At 42.2% G+C, this 20,781-nt stretch overlaps 1 protein-coding gene across 4 annotated transcripts in view; it reads right to left on the bottom strand.

Moving 5' to 3' along the window:
* Window positions 1-869: 869 nt before the first annotated feature.
* The window catches only part of KIAA0232 (KIAA0232 ortholog), a 238,094-nt gene continuing 218,182 nt past the window's right edge, over window positions 870-20,781 (bottom strand). For 3 of the 4 annotated variants that reach the window (XM_033949832.1, XM_033949804.1, XM_033949822.1), the window contains 2 exons: window positions 4,520-4,617; window positions 1,636-3,449 (listed from right to left, as the gene is read on the bottom strand). In XM_033949832.1, the coding sequence (XP_033805723.1) occupies window positions 3,270-3,449; window positions 4,520-4,617 (278 nt within the window). In that variant the 3' untranslated portion in view covers window positions 1,636-3,269. Of the gene's footprint in view, window positions 1,577-1,635; window positions 3,450-4,519; window positions 4,618-20,781 lie in introns of those variants that run through there. The other variant, XM_033949813.1, reaches the window with a different exon arrangement.

Below are 20,781 nucleotides of genomic sequence, written 5' to 3'. Positions count from 1 at the left end.
GAGAAAATAAACTGACAAAAAGATGATGCTGGTCCTAAAGAGGGGACGGATGGGCCAAATGACTGCATAAAATAAATGTATGTCAAAAACTTACAAAACCAATGTAATATACTTGCAGAAAAAAAAAAGATGTCTAAAAATGAAAGAAAAAAATGATGGAAAGTAATTTCAACATGCTGAAGAGAGCTTTATGACAGTTGCTCAGCTCCACAGAAAATGAAGAACTGAGAGACCAGCGAGCTAACAGGTGGAAAGGCACACATACATGCGGCATGGGCAGTGCTAAAGCTTTTTAAAGTGACAATACACTTTGGTACATGTCCGTACCAGGTTCCGTGGATGGCATCACCCATATGTGAGAATATGCTGCCTGCTTGTCCTCGGAGGAGCTGACTTTATGGATAGGTGGGATAATTTACATATGTGTTATACGAAATTGTGGTACCGTACTTTATGACTGCATTTTGCTCATCCATGGGTTTGGAAAAGTAGTTTTTAATTACACTAAAATCACTGCTTTATATTTAAGGGGTACATGCTGTTTGTTGAGTAATGGACAAGGAATATCTGATACACAAATGGCCCCCTTCAAAGGTCAATGGGACAAACAATGAAATAGGCAATTTTTTTTGTTATTTGATGCAGTTCTGATCCAAGGTCTATCTTTTATTTTAATAACTATCTTAATAGTAAAAGTTACATTAACCTTAGAATAAAAAGAAAATACAGCATGCCAGTAACTTTCAATTACCACAATACTATCTCAGAAGAGAAACTATTATCTTTTCATCTGGCTATTTTTCTTTAAAAGGATATGAATATTCTCAATGTAAATGTGTTTTCATGGTAATACAGAATACATACACAAAACTGTTTCAAAATGTTTATTTGGTGTTAACACCACAAGAAAACAAAACAAAAAAAATCAGTTGTCCTGGTATGCATGAAATCAGACTACAACCATTTGAAGCAAAAAAAAAAAAAAATAAGAAAAAGTAGAAACAGAATTTCAGCCCAGGAATGGAAAACTGATCATCTCAGTGCTATGGATGTGCAATGCGCTTCATACCACAGTGCGTTCAGCGTTTTGCCTACCTTTAATGCATTTGTGTCTCTATCCAAACAGAAAAAGAAATATAAAATTCACACTTCAGTACGTGCTGAAAGCTTGTGAAATTTAGTAATTTAATGATGGAAACAAGCACAGACATAATTTGTTATTGCCCAAGTCCATTTATATACCATTTCATTCCCTCTTTCCCTACCCAATTCCATAAAGGTGCTGGAATGTTACACTATGACGTAATTCAAATCAGCACCTTTTCCTTGTTGAGCCCTTTCTTGATATAGCAGCTCTATCCAAAATAAACTGAGGTGAAGGTTGTGTGTTGAAATATGTCCATTTAATTATTACTTTAGGTTTTAGTTAAATTAAATCAGCCTTCATTTTGTTTATTTTTGCAAACTGGCATATTGGAATTCCTTCTACTTTCATGTCAGATTTTTTCAGTGCAGGTACTCAACACCCATTTAGGAAGCTCCAGAAGAAAGTAAATAAAATATCTCTCTCAGAGGTCTGCAAATAAATAAGTAGAAAAAAATGAAAGTGTCAAAAAGTATTGTCTGAATAAAATCCCTAACAATGCATTTTATTTAATTAACAATGTGCTTGGACACAACAAATAAGCAATGTTAGGGTTTTGATAGCAAGCATTTATATAAACTAATTTGGCGTTAGACTTCAAATCTTATTTTTGTATTCAAAGAAAAGGCAATAGAACACCAGACTAATCCATTCACTTCCAGTTCCTCCTCCAAATAAAGGATGTAGTTTGAAGCTAGTTCAACCCACAATTTTAAACACTTAAACTTCAGAGATTGTATTGCCTTTTGTAATTAAGCTTTCCAAATTACTTTCTGCACTTTCTGATGTTATAGACATGCTGCTATAGTACAGATTTTTAAACAGCAAGTTAGTAAAGAAAAACCCTTATGTGTTAAGATTTTCAAATATTGCTCCTCTCTGCTTTTTCATTTTGCATAATATGTTAGAAGCACAAGGAGTTGATAGTTTTGTACAATTATATCTTGAAGATGTATTTTCAGCTTTAAACAAAATAAAATGTAAAGCAAGTCACAAAGCAACAATCATTACTGCAATCACACCCTGAAAAGTTTTACTCATCTCAACCCCCTCCCCCACAGACCTTCCCATTAACATTCTCTCAAGCACAAAAAGAACTACAAGATCTAATAAGTTACAGCCACAACAGCAGCTAACTGCAGCAGCCGTAGGATTTTTAAGTGGACTGGCCCACAAGATGTATTAAATGTTAAAACAGAAAACCACTCCAGACCTTAAATAATTTTAACTATTGGATATCTCATATGTGATCTTTTTTCTATATATATTAATGCATTTAAATGCAACTAGACAAGATGCTCTTTACTTGTTATAGGATTTACAACAATCCACACATACCACGCCAATAGCATTTTTTTGCTTTTTTTTTTTTTTTCATGTGTGTAGTTTCTTACTATATTTTTATATAATAAAACCACAAAAGAAAAGGGAACATACAAACTCACACTGCTTCAAACTAAAAAAAAAAAAAATCATCATCCTTGGCTCTTCCAGTTAGCAACACCACCAACCACTATCCCTTTATCATTGAGGAATATTTGACAGAAAAACAGTATTCTGCAATTCTCTAAAGCACAACCTTGTGGTTTCTACTTCAACATTACATGATGTTTTTGTGTGTGAAAACTGGATGTTTTCTGTGATGTTTTACTACATTCAGAAAGGCACTGATAGCTTACAGTGTTAAGTATTTATCTCCCAGTTCTTACAGAAAAAAGCCTATATGCCAAAAGTGAAAGTCTCTGAATAGCTTAAGTAGCCATAGATACTACAATGTTAAGACAATTTGTGGTGCAGCTAGTTACAAGTGAAAATAATTACAGTTTAGATGCAAATAAGCAATGATACTACTAAGACAAGCACATGCACATTCATTCTTAATTTGACAACACAATCTATTCTAATCCACATAGCCAAGAATTTTAAGTTTGTAAAATAAAAACTAAACCTTGAAGATTATTCAACTATGAAAACTAAGCAAGAATAGAAAGATAAATACATTTCTGAATCAGGTAACTGAAGAGGAAACTGAAGTTGCTGTTTTAGAGTAGAGTAACCGGTCCACAAAAGAGTTTTTCCATTTCCTTACTTTTAAAACCATCTGTACCTATATAACTACACAGTTTTACAGATGAGTTCGAGAAAAAAGCTCCTCATCACATGGTTCAGCCCATTCACTTCCACCTTCTGGAGCTGTATCATCAGAACTAGAGCTGTCACTAGAATATATCTTCTGTCTGAAGCCATTTGCTTTGGCTCCAAAGTTCCTTTGTCCTGCACACCTGGCTTCATGTATTGTAGATGCCTAAAGAGAAACAAATTACCAAAAGAAAATATGTTAAATAGTTACACATTGTAGGTATTAGAAGTCTTATGTATATTTTGGCCTCAGGTCACATGAAAAATCAGATAACAGACTGCTGCTATTATTTACATACTGAATCTACTAACTGCCTTTTCAAGATTCCACTTTTAGTCCTAATAGAGATTTCTTTTTGAAATATGGCTCATGTCGGATAGTCACTGCCAGAAAGGAAGAGGAAAACATGGCAGGAGAGGGGGAGGAACCTCCAAACTAGGTATCACCAAAGCTTTAAGTTTCCCTAGGTCAACTGAACTAGCCAAACCAGAACAGGAGCAAAGACTACAAATAGAACCAGGAGCCTGGGAAGGACTGTTCACCACCTGCTAAGATAGAGAAATACTGAGCAACCAAGGAGCATGCTGTCTTGTATTAGAGTTTTGTTATCTCCACCTGCTGGTAGATGGACATAACCCATTTGTCTCTGGATTCATCTATGAAGACAAGGAAAAGAAAGACTCTTCTGTTTTTTAGTAGTAACAGAGAAGACAGAGTGCTTCTTTGTGCTTGCAGGGACATAAGCCCACACAGTTTGCATTCTTCCTGCTTATATTCCTACCCTAAACAAATGAGACATTTGGCATGCGAGTTGATTTGTGCTATTTCAAAGTTAGACAGGTCTGGTTCTCTGATTTTGCCTGCATTAGCCTGCAGGCATCAATGAATAAAAGAAATAAAAAAAAATAAATCAAGTAATAAATTTAAAAAAAATATATCCAAAATAATGAGCAATTTTGGGAATACTATAAAAGTTTTAGGAGAGCTTTTTTTTCATGTCTATTTTACAGAATGAAAAAAAAAAACCCAAAACAAAAGGAATTGATGAGACCACTATGGTTACCTTGGTTCCGAGCCCTTTAAGTTATCATCAAAGGGCATCAGGATAGGATAAAACTCATTTACATGCCTGATTCAATCCTGCTTGATAGATGAGAGATCATAGAAAAAAAGACAAGAGCTGGCTTTCCTGAACTCAAATTTGTGAAAAAGAAAGTATAAAACAAATTACTCACTCTATTCATATCTAAAAGATGTTCTCCACTGTTAGGAATGTCTTTCACACCTGAATATTCTTCCACATCAGTTTTCTCATTGGCATCTGTATAACATGCTTAATGTAGCAAGAATATTTTGTTAAAAGAAAATAAATTTAAGAGCTTATTCTTCATTTAATATACATATATCAGAGAAGAGACAGGCTAACTTAATCATACATTTCTAATGAGAATAAATAATGGGCAGACTGGATGGACCAGATCTTTATCTGCCGTCATTTACTATGTTATGTTACTATATAAGGGAGGTCATGCAAAGTTTAAAAGTCTTTCAAACTGCCTACATGACCACCTGCAGAGAAAGGCACCTTGCCATTTCAGTTTTAAGCAATGACCTAAAATACAGTGTTTTACCTTTTTAAACCAAGTACTTATCATAAATACTTGGTTTATCCCAGGACAAGCAGGCAGCATATTCTTATATGTGGATGACATCATCCACAGAACCCGGAACGGACCATCTAAAGTGAAATGTCACTTTATGAACTTAAAGAGACTGCTCGCACTGCACAAACGCAGGTGCAGCTTACAGGACCATCAGTTCTTTGCTTTCCGCTGAGCAGAGAAGCTGTATTTTGGCTCTCTTTTCAAATGTCTTCCTTTTAGGCATACACTTCTCCCTCCGTATTTGCTGTGTTAGGGGATTAACAAAACCGCAAATACAGAAAAACTGTGAATAACTTTTTCATATGTTATTCACTGTTTTCTATTAAAAACCATTGTGAATATGGTGAAACCGCAAATAACATGGTGGGAGACCTAGCCTGTTCCTGAAGGAGAGGCAAAACACAGTGAAGTGCTGGAAATCAACAGTTTTCTCTGTAAACGCTTGGAATCAGCAATTTCTCTATGCAAACTGATGTAATTTGGTGGGAGGAGCCAGCAAGCTAAAAACCGTAAATAACTGAAACCGCAAATGCTGAAACCGTGAATACGGAGGGAAAAGTATATATCATATGTATTTTTAAAATGTGCATTTTATACTCGCTTATTTTCTGCGTGTATTATTTGTATATGCTTTGTGCCTTATATTTTTTCTTTAAAGGTTAAGTTTATTGTATTTGCCAGTTTTACGGAAGGGAGGGCTGTTTCCCTTTAGGCCTTTGCTTACTAGTCTTCCAATTCCTCTCTGAGGAGCCTCGTGTTGGTAGTTTTTCTCTCAATGTTGACGACCTTTCAATAAATTTTAAATTTTCGGGACGATTTTAAAACAGCGTTGATGGTCAACTCCGATGCTGAAGCTCCCCTTCATAGACCTATACCAGGACCATCAACTTCAATGACCAGCTCTACCTTAGCTACTTCGGTGCTGCTGCAATTTGGGGAATCGCATAAGAAAACTAAAGGAGCACAAGCACTGTGCCCCCTCCAATGCTGCTGAATCACAAGCATCTTTCTCCATCGAAAAGGCAACAAACAGATACATATGCAAATTTTGTGCCACCTACCGCAAAGGCACTATCTTCACAGCAGTGAGACCATTGTGCGCTGTTCTATCTCCAGCACCATCTCTCCAAGATCATCTGAATATGCTGTTGTGGCATGGACTAGCCAGGAACTAGTCGCACGCTAACCCCTATCAACACACCCCTAGCCTTGACTGAGTCCCAGCAAGGTGAGATACCACAGACCGCCACACGTGTGTTATATATATTTAATAAAGACACCAATGACATGTGCCTATCTCCTGCGTCTATGGCTACATTGTCATCGGGGCGGAGTGTATTTTCCGACTCCCAATGCTCCTTTAGAGGGCCTTCCTGGCAGCCAAGATGTTGCTTCTCTACCGCTCCCCCCCTCCCCCGAGGTCTCAGCTCCACTCCTAGACATCATAGTGCAAACAGACGACCTGCTAGGCGCTCCCCCTTGTTGCTCCTACCACTGTTCCAGGTCTAAGGGGCAATATGATGTGGACTATGATTCTATTTTGTCTCTTCCTGTTTCTAGCATCTGACTGGCCTGGATGCATATGGCCCCACCCATAGGAGGGGCCTTAAACAACCTGGGATAATCAGAGTCTCAGGCCCCTCTCCAGTGGATCCCAGGGTGCACCGGGGAGGAGAAGGCCTGTCATTTTGAAGAGGCGGGCCAGCTGGCCGGAGGGAGTAGGCATCTCTCCAGCCAGTCATCAAAGTCCTTGATGTCATCTTGGACCGAAGCATGACTTTTGAAGATCACACTAATGCTCAGGTCAAAAAAATGTTTTTTTCACTTTATGGAAACTTCGTACCATTAAACATTATTTTGATTTCTTCTCTTTTTGATTGCTGGTTCAATCTTTGATCTTAAGTACCTTAGACTATTGCAATATCATATACTTGAGATCTTTTAAGAAAACCAAACAATTGAGAATCATTCAGAACGCCACAGTCCATCTCATTTATGGCCTCAAGAAATTGGATCACGTAAACTCGTATTATAAAAAACTACACTGGCTGCCTGTGGAAGCAAGGGTCATCTTTAAGTTTGCTTGCCTTTGCTTCAAAACCATAACAGGATCATCCCCAATCTATCTGTCTCACCATTTTGAATTTCCAGGTACAACCTGTATATGCAGTACTTACTTGTTCGCCTTTCCATCCTTGAAGGGCTGTATCTACAAGACATTCCTTGATCGAACATATCATTCCAAGCAGGCAAATGGAATAAATGTTTAACAAACTTTATTTCAAACGCACTTTCAGGAAGTCAGTGAAAACTTATCTCTGACAAATTTCTCTGACTCCACTTCTGCCTTGATGTATTCTTAAAACACTCTATCTAGCCTAGCCTGTATTTTGGCACTCATTACTACTTCCTGGGAAACCTCATAGCTGAAATATTGAGTGTTGGCTTGGCTGCATACGTCAGGGCTCAAGGAGCATACCAGCTTTCGCTCCTTGGCATATCGTCTTTATGAACTTCTAACATCAGATCCTATTGTCTGACTGGAATTTACTTTATTTCATTTATTTTATTTATTGTTTTCTCAGGTACTTTAGCTAGATTGTGAGCCTTCGGGACAGCAAGGGAAATCCAAAGTACCATTTTTATTTATTTTATTTTAATGTATCTTTAATCTAACTTCATTGTAAACCGCTTTGAACCTCATGGTATAGCGGTATATAAGAAATAAAATCAAAAATAAAATCAAAATATCTGAAGAATGGCTGTAACAGCGACCCGTTGTTTTTTTACATGGATTTTTGAGAATCTAGCTCTAAGTTCGGTATTAGAAATCTTTGAAACCTGTATAGCCTGGCTAGGTGATCTCTTGACCCTGGCTTCTTGAAACCTGAATTTTCTGTATTCCATTTTTGGAGAAAACAGTGAAAGAAGGGAAAAGATTTTTTAAAACCTAGATATCAAAATATAAATCTTTCTTAATTTAAGAATATTTTTTCTGTTCTCAAACCTTCTCTCTTATTGTAGGTAATATTTGTCTCATATCTTTATGTTTAAATATATTTATTCATTTTCAACGTGCATAGAAACATCCATAGCAAAACAGAACAAAGTACTTACATTTGTGCACAAAACAATCCCTCCCTCCCACCCATCCCCCCAGCCCCCCAACCAGATACATAATAATCTCTGAGTGTAGGGAGTCCAGCACAACACAAATTACAGGTTCAAGAGTCTACTCCGGGCCATAGGTATAAGAGTTAACCAAAAGCGTTCCCAGATCAAAGTAAATCGGTGACCCGGCCCAGTGTCTAGATCGGTAAAATGTCTACATTCCAAGGAGGCATGTACAATCAAAGTTCTCCATTGACTGTAAGTCGGAGCATCATTGGTCAGCCACTGTGTCAATATTGCTTTTTTTCCAAGCAACATGGCTCGAGTCACAAAAGCTGGCCTTTTGGTCTAGGTGTGACAATATCATAGAAACCAAATAATACTCTGGGCGTTGGGGTCCACCGCCGACCCCAGAGAGAGGTATTATAAGTTCCCAAACAATGCCAGAACCGAAGAATGTGAGGGCAGGATGAAAACATATGTCCTAGTGAGGCGTGCACCTGAGAACATTTGGGCCTTTGTGGAACTGGGTAATGCCCATCCGGCAAGCTCGAATTGGTGAAATGTATAGACGAAGTGTAAACTTCAGTTGCAATTCTCAATGTTGAATGTTGGAGGACACCTTTCTCAAATTTTTCACCACTTGCTGCAGCTGGTGGGAGGTAATAACACACTGTAAATCCTCTGCCCAGGTTGCTTCTAAAATGGCAAAGTTAGGGCCAGATTGACTGTCACGAATGCCCACATAATGAAAGCGAAGAGGGATCAATTGTTGGGCAGACAAACTAAACATTTTAGAAAGAGTTTCATGACAAGTGTCCATCAAATGGCATGCAGACAGAGAGCGAACATAATGTCGGGCTTGAAAATATGCAAAATTGTCTACATCTGGAAGCCCAAATGTACGCTGTAAAGAAGCAAAAGAAGCAAGTCGACCCTCTTCTGTGTACATCTGGAAAACATAATGTAAGTCCAAAGCTGCCCACCGCTGAAAAGATGCAGACTGTATACCCGGTAAAAAGTCCCCATTACCTTGAAGCGTGAGAAAGGGAGAAATCTTAGAAGACAGTTTCAAACAACGGCATACCCAGCACCATGTCTGCCTTGCCAGGGCTGCCGCATGCAATAAATAATTAATATGGTAGAGAAATAACAAAGACAGTTCTATATCAGTAGCAGAAAAATAAGAAGTACCCCGGAACCAATCATTAATATGTCTCATTTGGCATGCCATGGCATACCACTGAAGGTTCAATAGGCCATAGCCCCCTCCCCACGTTCCCTTGGAAGGCAAAGACTTTGATAAGTCATACGCGGTCGCTTGCCTCCCCAAACAAACCGCTAAATCCCTCTAGCAAGCTGAATGCGGTGGGCATGGGACAGTAAAAGGGGAAGTACCTGAAATCGATAAGAGCCATTTAGGAAACAGCACCATATTATACAGGACCGCCACCGATAAAGGGAATGCCTGCCAAGTTTGTAGTAATTGCAATGTGTCCCCCAATAACGAGGCCACATTGCAAGTATATAAGGTGGAGAGGTCTCGGGGTATCCACATTCCCAGATATTTAATAGAAGTCTGTGCCCAAGCAAACGGGAAATCACCCACCCATGCATCTTGTATAGTGTGGGGAATAGCTAAAACGGTAGATTTTTGATAGAGCGTAAAGCCTGAGTAAAATTGGAATTCTTCTAAGGAGTGTTGCAGGTGAATGATAGAACGCTGTGGCTGAGTCAAAGTAAATATCGAATCATCCGCGAAAGCCAATGCTTTAACCGTCCGGTTGGAAAAAGCCACTCCCACTATGTCTGGGTCACTGGATATCATTCGTAAAAATGGCTCCAAATAAAGCAGAAAAAGAAGTGGGGATAGGGGACATCCCTGCCTGGTTCCTCTGCTGATAGGAAAGGCATCTGTCGTGATCTCGTTGACTAACAGTTGCGCCATCGGGCCCCTATACAAAGTCTTCACGGCTCTTGCATACCAACCGGTGACACCTAAGTACTCCAATACCTCAAATAGATAACTCCAGTCTACCTGATCAAAAGCACAGGCCGCATCCAAGCTAACTAATAACATGGGTATGTCTTGAGATTGAGTATGGGCCATAGTCAATTAACACCTTACGAACATTCTGGACTGCTTGTCTACCCCGAACAAAACCCACCTGGTCCGGACCTATAATTCCAGGAAGGAGAAGAGAAAGTCTATCTGCCAATATCTTTCCTAATATTTTAATATCAACATTTAGAAGCGATATAGGCCGGTAAGCTTCAGGAGAAGTGGCATCCTTGCCAGGTTTTAAAATAAGCGTTATAAGAGCTTCGTTGGCTCCAGCCGGGAAACTTCCCCCATCTATAACCTGGTCATAGTAATCATAGAGTGGGTTACTAATTTGGGTGGACAACATTTTGTAAAATTTGGCAGTAAAGCCATCTGGTCCGGGGGCTGAGTAATTGCTCTGGATCATGATTGCCTTCTGTAATTCTCTAAGGGTAAGGGGTGCGTTAAGAGTCTCCACATCTAATTCGGTTAACTTAGGTAGACCCGAATCCTCCAAATAATCTCTTATGAGGGGACCCCCACTCCTGTCCCTTTGTTCATAAAAGTCCCGGAAATAATCTAAAAAAATAGTGGCAATCTGGTCCATTTTGTGTCTTATAGTCCCCATCGCATCTTTAAGACCGAAGACAAACCGCTGACCCCTCGCTCGGTTGTCAAATAGGCTAATAATTTCTCAGAGCGGTTACCATAATGATGGTATTTAAACCTCTGATAAAATAACATCTTCATCGTACGCTCATGTATATAAGAGTTAAGTATAGTCTCTACGGACACTAAGTGTTCCCTCGCCGCAGGGGTTGGATGGGCAGTATAATTACGCTTTGCGGTAGCCAAATCTCGTTCCAAATGAATAATTCCCCTAGACAACCTACGGTTCCGAGCTATAACATATGCTATACAGTCCCCCCTTAGAACTACTTTAGCTGTATTCCAAAATAAGTCCGGTTCAGTTAGATGTTGACCATTAAATTCCAAATAATTTTCCCACTTCTGTAACAAGAAGGTTCGAAAATGTTCATCCTGAAACAAGTAACTAGGAAATCGCTAGCGTGAGGGATCTCTAACCCCAAAGCCAACATTAATATCAATCCAAATCAAGGAATGATCCGATATAACCAAGGGTCCTATCATGGCCGCATCAATATTAGGAAAAGAAGAACTAGTGACAAGTATATAATCAATTCTGGAAAGCGTACCATGGGCTCTGGATCTATGCGTATAATCGCGTTCTTTAGGATGTAGCAAGTGCCAAGGATCCACCAAGTCTAATGTTGCACACAGGTAAGGAATCCCACGCTGACTCGTCCCCACAGATGAAATCCCTGGGTTAGACCGGTCACAACTCTGATCAAGTACCTGATTATAATCTCCCGCAAGGTATATCGGCTCAGCCACACGCACCATCAACAGAGTCACAAGGTGTTCAAAAAAAGAGTGATCATATACATTGGGAGTGTATACATTTAGCAAATAAAAACTATAAGTGCCCACAGTGATATGGAGCATTAAAAACCGGCCCTGTGGGTCTTTTTCTAGTAGACGTGCTTTGTAAGGCAAGGATTTATGAATTAAAACTGCCACCCCAGCCCGCTTCTCAGGGGAAGAAGCCGCATAAACGGCACCCACCCAGGATTTTCCCAATTTAGCGTGTTCAAGATCTGTTAATCGAGTTTCCTGCAGACAAACTGTCTGCTTTATGGCGCTTAAACTGATTAAGGATTTTTGTTTGTTTAACAGGAGATGTAATGCACGACACATTCCAGGACATGATCCTTAATGTGTTCGCTAAGGACATGGGGAACCAAGAAAGTCAAAACAATATCTTTTGAGTACTAGATCGACATAACTATCCCAGGTTCCCAGCCTTAACCAGGATAGACAAAAATTTAAAATATTGGCATCTCTCAACTTAGACCAAAGAAGTTGTGTGGGCTCCCTAGCACCCCAGGCCAGCACACTGAAAGGCCCGATGCGCCAGGAATCCCCCCCCCCACACACCAGAAGCAACACTCAAGACTCTTTGCAGAGCAGAACCCCTCCCCTCAGAGATGAATAAATTAAGAAGGCATATACACAAAAAGTAATACCCCAGCTATTCTCCCCTCTCCCACCACCCCCAACTCCCTGTCCCACCCCCAACTCTCTCCAACCATTCCCTCTGTGCTAGACACATCAACAGAACCACTCCGAGGTGATTCTGCAGGCATGTAAGGGCACAAAAAAAGATGCCTCCCCGAGCCCCAAGTCTACAATATACCAGAGAGACAAGAATAAAGTCCTAGAAGACAAGGTGATCTCAAACAGTATCACTCTAACTAAACATTATATAGAAAAGTACAATCCAGAAGCCAAGTAACATAAGTAATAAAAGAACAACATTTACAACTGCAAAGTGATAAGCAGTCCAAACATATGCCAAAAAGCACCATCACTGTGCCACTAGCAGAATGCCAGCCAGCGAAGGGCAGCCCAAGACTCCACCGAGAGCTGCCTCAACCTGTAGGACTGGAAGGTGGCGGCAAATGGGTATTAAGGTAGTCCGCCGCGGCCACAGAGGAGTCAAAAGAGTGCCACTGGCCCTGGTATTGCAATTTCAGAGTGGCAGGGTAAATGAACATGAAACACACTTTCTGCTCAGCCAAAATGGAGCATAGGTGATAGAATAATTTTCGTTTTTCCATCAAGGCTGCTGAATAATCCTGAAAATTGCGAATCTCTGCATCCCCATATTTCAACTTATCTCGTTGATGTTTATATTGCCGCAAGATTTCAACTTTATGATTGTAGTTAAATATTTTGGTAATAATCATGTGTGGTCTGTCTTCTCCAGTGTGTTCCCTGCCCATGCGGAGCGATCGTTCTATACGAAGGGGGCCCACATCTCCCCGCATGTGAATAACATGAAGAAAAACCTGGTGAAGCTTGAAGAATGGTCTTAAATTTGGCAGCTAAAATTAATGCTTATCTAGTTTGTTCAACAGTTTCTTGAAATTTGAAAACAGTTAATTTTCTGGCCCTGTATCTTTCCAAACAGACCCTTCCATGTGCCCCAATAACTACTTGAAATATATGATGCCTGCAGGCCAAATAGAAGAGCTTCTTACTAATTTTGTCTTCCAGTAGTTTTGCAGCACCTTTCTTAACGCCACTGTTAGCAGCAGTATCGAAGACCAATGCCACTATTATTGTCAACCAGTTTCTATAGTTCAAGTAACTCGTAAGAAGCGTTTGCTTGTGACATGCCTGTAGATTCAGATAGGTTTGCCACACCCAGGAGTTTATTTTCTGTATATTCTGGAGTATCAGATACAAGCACAGCAAGTTGTTTATAAGACTCTCTGAGATTATCTCTAATCACTTTACCATCCCAGTGAAGAGCAGGATTCTCTCATAATGGCAATGGAACATCTTCAGCAAATTTTTGTCTCTTAACCATTCTGCAGCTTGTAGTTTGTCAAAAGATGTGAGACACTGAGGTCTCCATTGCCAGACTTAATGTATGCTGAGACAATGACAGTGGTCTGATTTGATAGTCTGTCAGCTACAGCAATTATTTCATTGCACTGCATTATTTTCTGTGGAAGGTGCTGAACACACCAGTGCCGAACAATTTCATTGGGGCAAGTTGGTTTTAAAACAGATAAACCGAAGCACGTCACTGGGAGACTTGATTGACCTAAAAGCAGTTACTTACCGTAACAGTTGTTATCCAGGGACAGCAGGCAGCTATTCTCACGTATGGGTGACGTCATCCACGGAGCCTGGATGCGGACAGCCTCACAAGCAGACTTGCTTGTAGAAACTCAGAAGTTGAGTCTGCCACACCACACATGCGCGAGTGCAAGGACGTGCTGAGGATGGAGTCGGTCCAGAGAATGGCCACTCGGATGGTCTCGGGACTCAAGGATCTCCCTTACGAGGAACGGCTAGAAAAATTACAGCTATACTCACTCGAGGAGCGCAGAGAGAGGGGAGACATGATCGAGACGTTCAAATATCTCACGGGCCGAGTCAAGACAGAGGAAGATATCTTCTTTTTCAGGGGTCCCATGGCAACAAGAGGTCATCCATGGAAAATCAGAGGCGGGAAACTGCGAGGTGACACCAGGAAGTTCTTTTTTACTGAAAGGGTAGTTGATCGCTGGAATAGTCTTCCACTTCAGGTGATTGAGGCCAGCTGCGTGCCTGATTTTAAGGCCAAATGGGATTGACACGTGGGATCTATTCACAAGGTAAAGGTATGGGAGGGTCATTAGGGTGGGCAGACTGGATGGGCCGTGGCCCTTATCTGCCGTCTATTCCTATGTTTCTATGCCTTCCCGACCTACACAGGGCGAGTCTCCTCAGTTCAGATAGCTAGCAGAGAAGTCAACCAGAGGAGGTGGGTGGGTTGTGAGAATAGCTGCCTGCTGTCCCTGGATAACAACTGTTATGGTAAGTAACTGTGCTTTATCCCAGGACAAGCAGGCAGCCTATTCTCACATATGGGTGACCTCCAAGCTAACCAGAATGGGATGGTCTGAGTGTTGGCAATTTAGGAGAATAAATTTTGTAATAATCTCTGGCCAAAATGGCCATCCCATCTGGAGAAAACATCCAGACAATAATGAGAGGTGAAAGTAAGAACAGAGGACCAGGTGGCAGCTTTGCAAATTTACTCAATAGGAGTGGATCTGAGGAAAGCTACTGAAGCCGCCACGGCTCTGACTTTGTGGGTTGTGACTCAGCTCTGTAGATGCAGTCCAGCCTGGGCATAGCAGAAAGAGATACAAGCAGCTATCCAGTTAGAGATGGTACGCTTAGAAATTGGATGTCCCAACTTGTTTGGATCAAAGGAGACAAAAAGTTGAGGAGCAGATCTGTGTGGTTTGGTGCGTTCTAAGTAGAAGGCCAAAGCACGTTTACAGACCAGAGTATGAAGATCTGATTCTCCAGGATGAGAATGAGGCCTTGGAAAAAACACTGGAAATACAATAGATTGGTTGAGATGAAATTCTAAAACCACTTTAGGTAAGAATTTTGGATGAGTACAGAGGACCACCTTGTCATGATGGAAAACTGTGAAAGGTGGATCAGATGTGAGGGCAATGAGAAACACCATTTTCCAAGTGAGATATTTCAGATGAGCCATAGACATTGGTTCAAATGGAGAATTCATTAACTGAGCAAGAACACTGAGATCCCAAACCACTGGAGGCGGTTTGAGAGGAGGTTTGACATTGAAAAATCCTTTCATAAATTTGGAAACCACTGGATGAGCAGAGAGGGGTTTCCCTTCAATAGGCTGATGGAAAGCAGCAATTGCACTGAGATGGACTCGGATAGTTGTAGACATGAGGCCAGAGGTAGATAAGTGCAAAAGATTATCCAGAACAGAAGATAAGGATGAATCTTGAGGCTCCTTCTCATGAGAGATACACCACGTAGAAAATCTAGTCCATTTTTGGTGATAGCATTGTCTAGTGGCAAGCTTTCTAGAAGCCTCTAAAATGTCTCGTACAGGTTGCTAACTGAAGAGGAGTTATGTTGAGAGGTACCAAGCTGTCAGGTGCAGAGACTGCAAGCTGGGATGAAGTAGAGACCCTTGATGCTGTGTAAGCAGGGACGAAAAAAATGGTAAAAGGTATGGCTCCCTGCTGCTGAGTTGAAGTAGAAGGGCGTACCAAGGTTGTCTCGGCCAACGAGAAGCTATCAGAATCATGGTGGCATGATCGTTCTTCAGCTTGACAAAAATCTTGAGGTTAAGAGGGAATGCATACAGGAAGAGATTCGTCCATTCCAATAGAAAAGCATCTGCCTCGAGGCGATGAGGAGAGTATATCCTGGAGCAGAACTGAGGCAATTTGTGGTTGTGAGTAGATGCAAAGAGATCTATCTGAGGAGTTCCCCACTGAGAAAAGATGTGATGATGAGATGAGGAATTGAGTATCCATTCGTGAGATTAAAGAAGACAACTCAATTTGTCCGCCAAACATTTTTTTTGTCCCTTGAATGTAGACAGCTTTCAGGAAGGTGTTGTGAAGGATTGCCCAATCCCAAACCTTCAGAGCTTCTTGGCAAAGAGGGAGAGATCCCATTCCTCCCTGCTTGTTGACATAGTACATGACGACTAGGTTGTCCGTCCGAATGAGGACTACCTGATCGTGAAGAAGATGTTGAAAAGCTTTGAGAGCATTGAAAATCGCTCTGAGTTCCAACAGATTGATACGACACCGACGATCCGTGCTGGACCAATGGCCTTGAGTACGGAGACCGTCGAGGTGAGCCCCCCAAGCGTAGGTCGAGGAATCTGTCGTGAGGACCTTCTGATGAGGTGACGTCTGAAACAATAATCCTCTGGAGAGATTGGAAGAGAGCATCCACCAGCGGAGAGACTATCTCAACGAAGGAGTGACTGTAATGTGTTGAGAGAGTGGTTCGCAAGCCTGCATCCACAGATGCCAGGGTCCACTGAGGAATTCTGAGGTGAAGTCTGGCAAAAGGAATTCCGTGCACTGTGGAGGCCATGTGACCTAGTAGGATCATCATGTGTCTCGCTGAGATTGAAGAGGGGGAAGACACTGCGTGACAGAGTTGAAGAAGAGCATCCATACGTTGTTGAGGAAGGAATGCTCTGAGTTGGATAGTGTCCAGAACAGCTCCGATGAACTGTAGATTCTGAGAGGGCTGAAGGTGGGATTTGGGAAAGTTGATTTCGAATCCCAAGCTTTGTAGGAACCATGTAGTCCGTTGGGTCACTACAATAACCCCGTTATGTTGAATCTTTGATGAGCCAGTTGTCTAGGTAGGGAAACACTTGAAGACCATGGTTCCTTAGAGCTGCTGCTGCTACAACCACTATGCACTTGGTGAACACTCTGGGAGATGATGCCAGGCTGAAGGGTAGCACTCTGTATTGAAAATGCAGATTCCCCACCCGAAATCAGAGGTACTGATGGGAGGCCGGAGGAATGGGTATGTGAGTGTAAGCCTCTTTGAGATCTAGAGAACATAACCAATCGTTCTGATCTAGAATGGGATAGAGGGATGCTAGGGACAGCATGCAAAATTTTTCTTTGACTAAAAATTTGTTGAGAGCCCTGAGATCCAAAATGGGTCGCAAACTGCCTGTCTTCTTCTAAACTAGGAAGTAATGGGAGTAAAAACCCCTGCTCGCTGTTCCAGAGGAACTTCCTTGATGGCACAGAGATGAAGCAGAGCTTGAACTTCCTGAAGAAGAAGGGCGGTCTGGGATGGATTGGAAGGATACTCTCTTGGAGGAATCTCTAGTGGAATCTGAGTGAAATGAAGAGAGTATCCTTCCCTGATTATTGACAGCACCCAGAGGTCCGATGTAATAGTCTCCCATTGATGGTAAAAATGATGGAGATGACCTCCTATGGGGTGAAGGGAGGACAGAGGCAGAACGATGGAGGTTATGCTCTGTTTGAGACAGTCAAAAAGGCTGTGCAGCCTTAGGTGCAGCAGAAAGTGAGGTTTCTGTTGCTTCTGCTGCTGTTGTTTCTTGGGGAGTGCTCGAGTGTAAGGAGCCGCCCTTGGAGGATAACACCTCTGGAAGGATAGAAGAGATCGAGAAGGTTTTGCAGGAGCTGGCTTGGGCTTTGGTCTGACAACTGTAGCAAAAGATTTTTCATGCTCAGACAACTTCTTGGTGGCAGCCTCTATGGATTCATCAAAGAGGTGATTGCCTGTCCTGAAGATTGGGGTCCATATCAACGGTGCGAAGCCAGTCAGACGGCGCATCGCTACTGAGAAAGCAGTGTCTCTGAAAGAAAGTTCGAAGGCATCATAAGATGACTGGAGAAGATGTAACCTGAGTTGCGCCAAGGTCGTAGTAAGTTGTTGAAACTCTAAATGTCTATGTTGATCCAGGTTTTTTGTAAAATCTGGAAGGTGATCAATCAGAAACTTAAAATTAGTCGTGAAGATAAAATTATAATTGAGGACTCTGGAAGCCATCATGGAATTCTGATAGAGGCGATGGCTAAATTTGTCCATGGACTTACCCTCTCTTCCAGGAGGTACTGTAGCATAGACCCTGGAAGGATGGGTCCTTTTCAATGAGAATTCCACAAGGAGGGATTGGTGAGATAGTTGTTAATTCTCAAAACCCTTGCAATGTAGAGTTCTATACCTCAATTCCAATTTGCCTGGACCAGCATGTATAGCATAAGGAGTCTCCAGATTTCATTTGAAAGTTTGAGACAGAAGCCTGTTAAGAGGGAGCCTGAGTGACTCTGCGCTGCAGGAGATTGAGGCAGATGCATTTCTTCTAAATACTCCTTAGAGCAGGGATGTCCAACCTTTTGGCTTCATTGGACCGCACTGGCCGAAAAAAATGTTTCTGGGGCCGCACAAATTTTCAAACGCTGCAGCAAGACTCAGGAGGAAGCCGGCAAGATGGTAAACACCCGGGGGCAGCAGAGGAAAACACTGCATCGCCCTCGACCGGGGCCACAGGTTGGACACCCCTGCCTTAGAGTATTTCAAACCAGCGTCCAATTTAAGATCCAGGTTAGCCATTTGGCAAAGGAAGGAGGAAAAGGACAATTGATCCACCAGAGCATGGCCTCAAAAAGGACTCAATGACCTCGAGGCGCCTCGAGTGGAGAACAAAGGCAAAGCCTCTCTGGTACCCAAGGAATAGACAGACTTGGAGGAGGCACTGGAAGCAGTTGAATACTCGGGGTCTGCAATTGGTGACCTCAATCGAGGAGTTGGAGGCTTCGAAGAGCTGGAAGGCCTGGAGTGAGGCCTGGACGAAGAAGGCTGTTCTCTGGAAGAAGACCTGCGCCTCGATGGATGCCTCGATGAGGGCCTCAATCGACGACGAGAGTGCCTGGAAAGAGGTCTCGGGTAAGATCAAAACTTTGCCCTATGCCTGGAAATGGGCAGTGCCGCTGGTGAATGAATAAATGAATAAGGCTAGAAGCTGTAAATTGAAACCCCATAGACTCAGTGGTTTGGATCAAGGAATCTCGAAGCACTCGCAAAGACTCGGCTCCTTGTATGCAGTGTGAGGATTCCTGTCAAGACACTCGCAAAGACTTGATTCCTTGTATAGAGTGTGTAGATTACAGACCAGACACTCAGAAAGACTCGACTCCTTGCATAGAGTGTGTAGACTCAGCTCGAGGCACAGGCAGGGACTCGACCTCGTGGGAGACTGCTGACTGCCCAGGCTGGACTGCAGGAAGCAGTCGAGGCAGGACCGTATTTGCTCAGTAACTGAACAAATTGCTACTCTAACATGGTCTGGAGAGAAGCCTGCAATTGTGAATCCGAATGTGAAACTGGATCACTTGCTGAGGCTAGAGGTTTCAAGGTGGCAGTAGACACATGCTTCGACTTGGAGGATTGATGCTTGGATAGCTTGAGGACCACCACAGGAACCTTCTGCTTAGGTATCTGACCTGAGGGAAGCTCAGGGGAAGATAAATCAGGTGTACTCAAGGCCAAACATGATCCGAACAAGGAAGGTCTGATGAGACTCGAGGTTGTGGAGTTGTGGAAACAGGAGGACCCCCATTGACTGCTTGACCGAGTCGGAAGTCGAGGGTGTTGCTGAAGAGTCCATCTTGAACAGCTTTTCCACTTGAACCTGATGACGTTTAAGGGCTTGAGGTTGAAGAGTAGCACAACGTGCGCACGACTTTGGACTATGGTTAGGTCCAAGACAACCAGCAGTTTGGGTCCCTGAGGGATACTGAATGCTGGCACTGGCTACACTTCTTGAAGCCTGTGACTGGCCGGGACATAGGAGGGAAGATAGCCACTGCGAAGTCGAAGCCCGCAGGCTGCGGGCGTATAACCCGAACCGCCAGTCAGCCGACAAAAAAATAATTTTTTTTTTTTTTAACAACTAACAGAAAAGAAAGAAAGACACAGCGATTCGCAAAAGAAAACACAAACCGCGATGAAGAGAAGGTATGAAATAAACAAAGTTCAGCGCAGAGCGTCAAAGTACAGACTTCTCGGCTCCACGGAAAACTGAGAAGACTCACCCTGTGCTGGGCGGGAAGGCACTCGAACCTGCGTGGTGCAGCAGACTCGAAACTTCAGAGTTTCTACAAGCAAGTCTGCTTGCGAGGCTGTCCGCATCCGGGCTCCATGGATGACGTCACCAATATATGTGAAAATAGCTGCCTGCTTGTTCTGGGATATCACCTGTTACGGTAAGTAACGGCTTTATCCCAGGACAAGCATGCAGCGTATTCTCACATATGGGTGTCCTCCAAGCTAACAGAAATGGCCTTTAGGAAAATAAATTTTGTAATACAAATTGGCTGAAGTGCCCATCCCGTCTGGAGAAAGACTCAAGACAGTAGTGAGAAGTGAATGTATGAACTGAGGACCAGGTGGCAGTCTTACAGATTTCATCAATGAGAATAGACCTGAGGAAAGCTACAGAAGCTGCCATAGCTCTAATTTTGTGGGCTGTGACACGACTCTCCAGTGCCAGTCCAGAACAAGATGCAGGCAGCCAGCCAGTTTGAAATCGTTCTTTTGAAAACAGGATGCCCTAACTTGTTTGGATCAAAAGAGATGAATAGTTAGGGAAATGTTTGATGTGGCTTTGTCCGATCAATGTAAGAGGCTTCTACAGTATGAGAATGAGGTTTAGGGAAAACCACTGGAAGAACAATTGACTGATTGA

The sequence above is a fragment of the Geotrypetes seraphini genome, chromosome 1, assembly GCF_902459505.1.
Source record: "Geotrypetes seraphini chromosome 1, aGeoSer1.1, whole genome shotgun sequence".
NCBI classification, from domain to species: domain Eukaryota; kingdom Metazoa; phylum Chordata; class Amphibia; order Gymnophiona; family Dermophiidae; genus Geotrypetes; species Geotrypetes seraphini.
The sequence above is the reverse complement of the archived record's forward strand: the minus strand, read 5'-3'. Positions and strand labels throughout refer to the sequence as shown.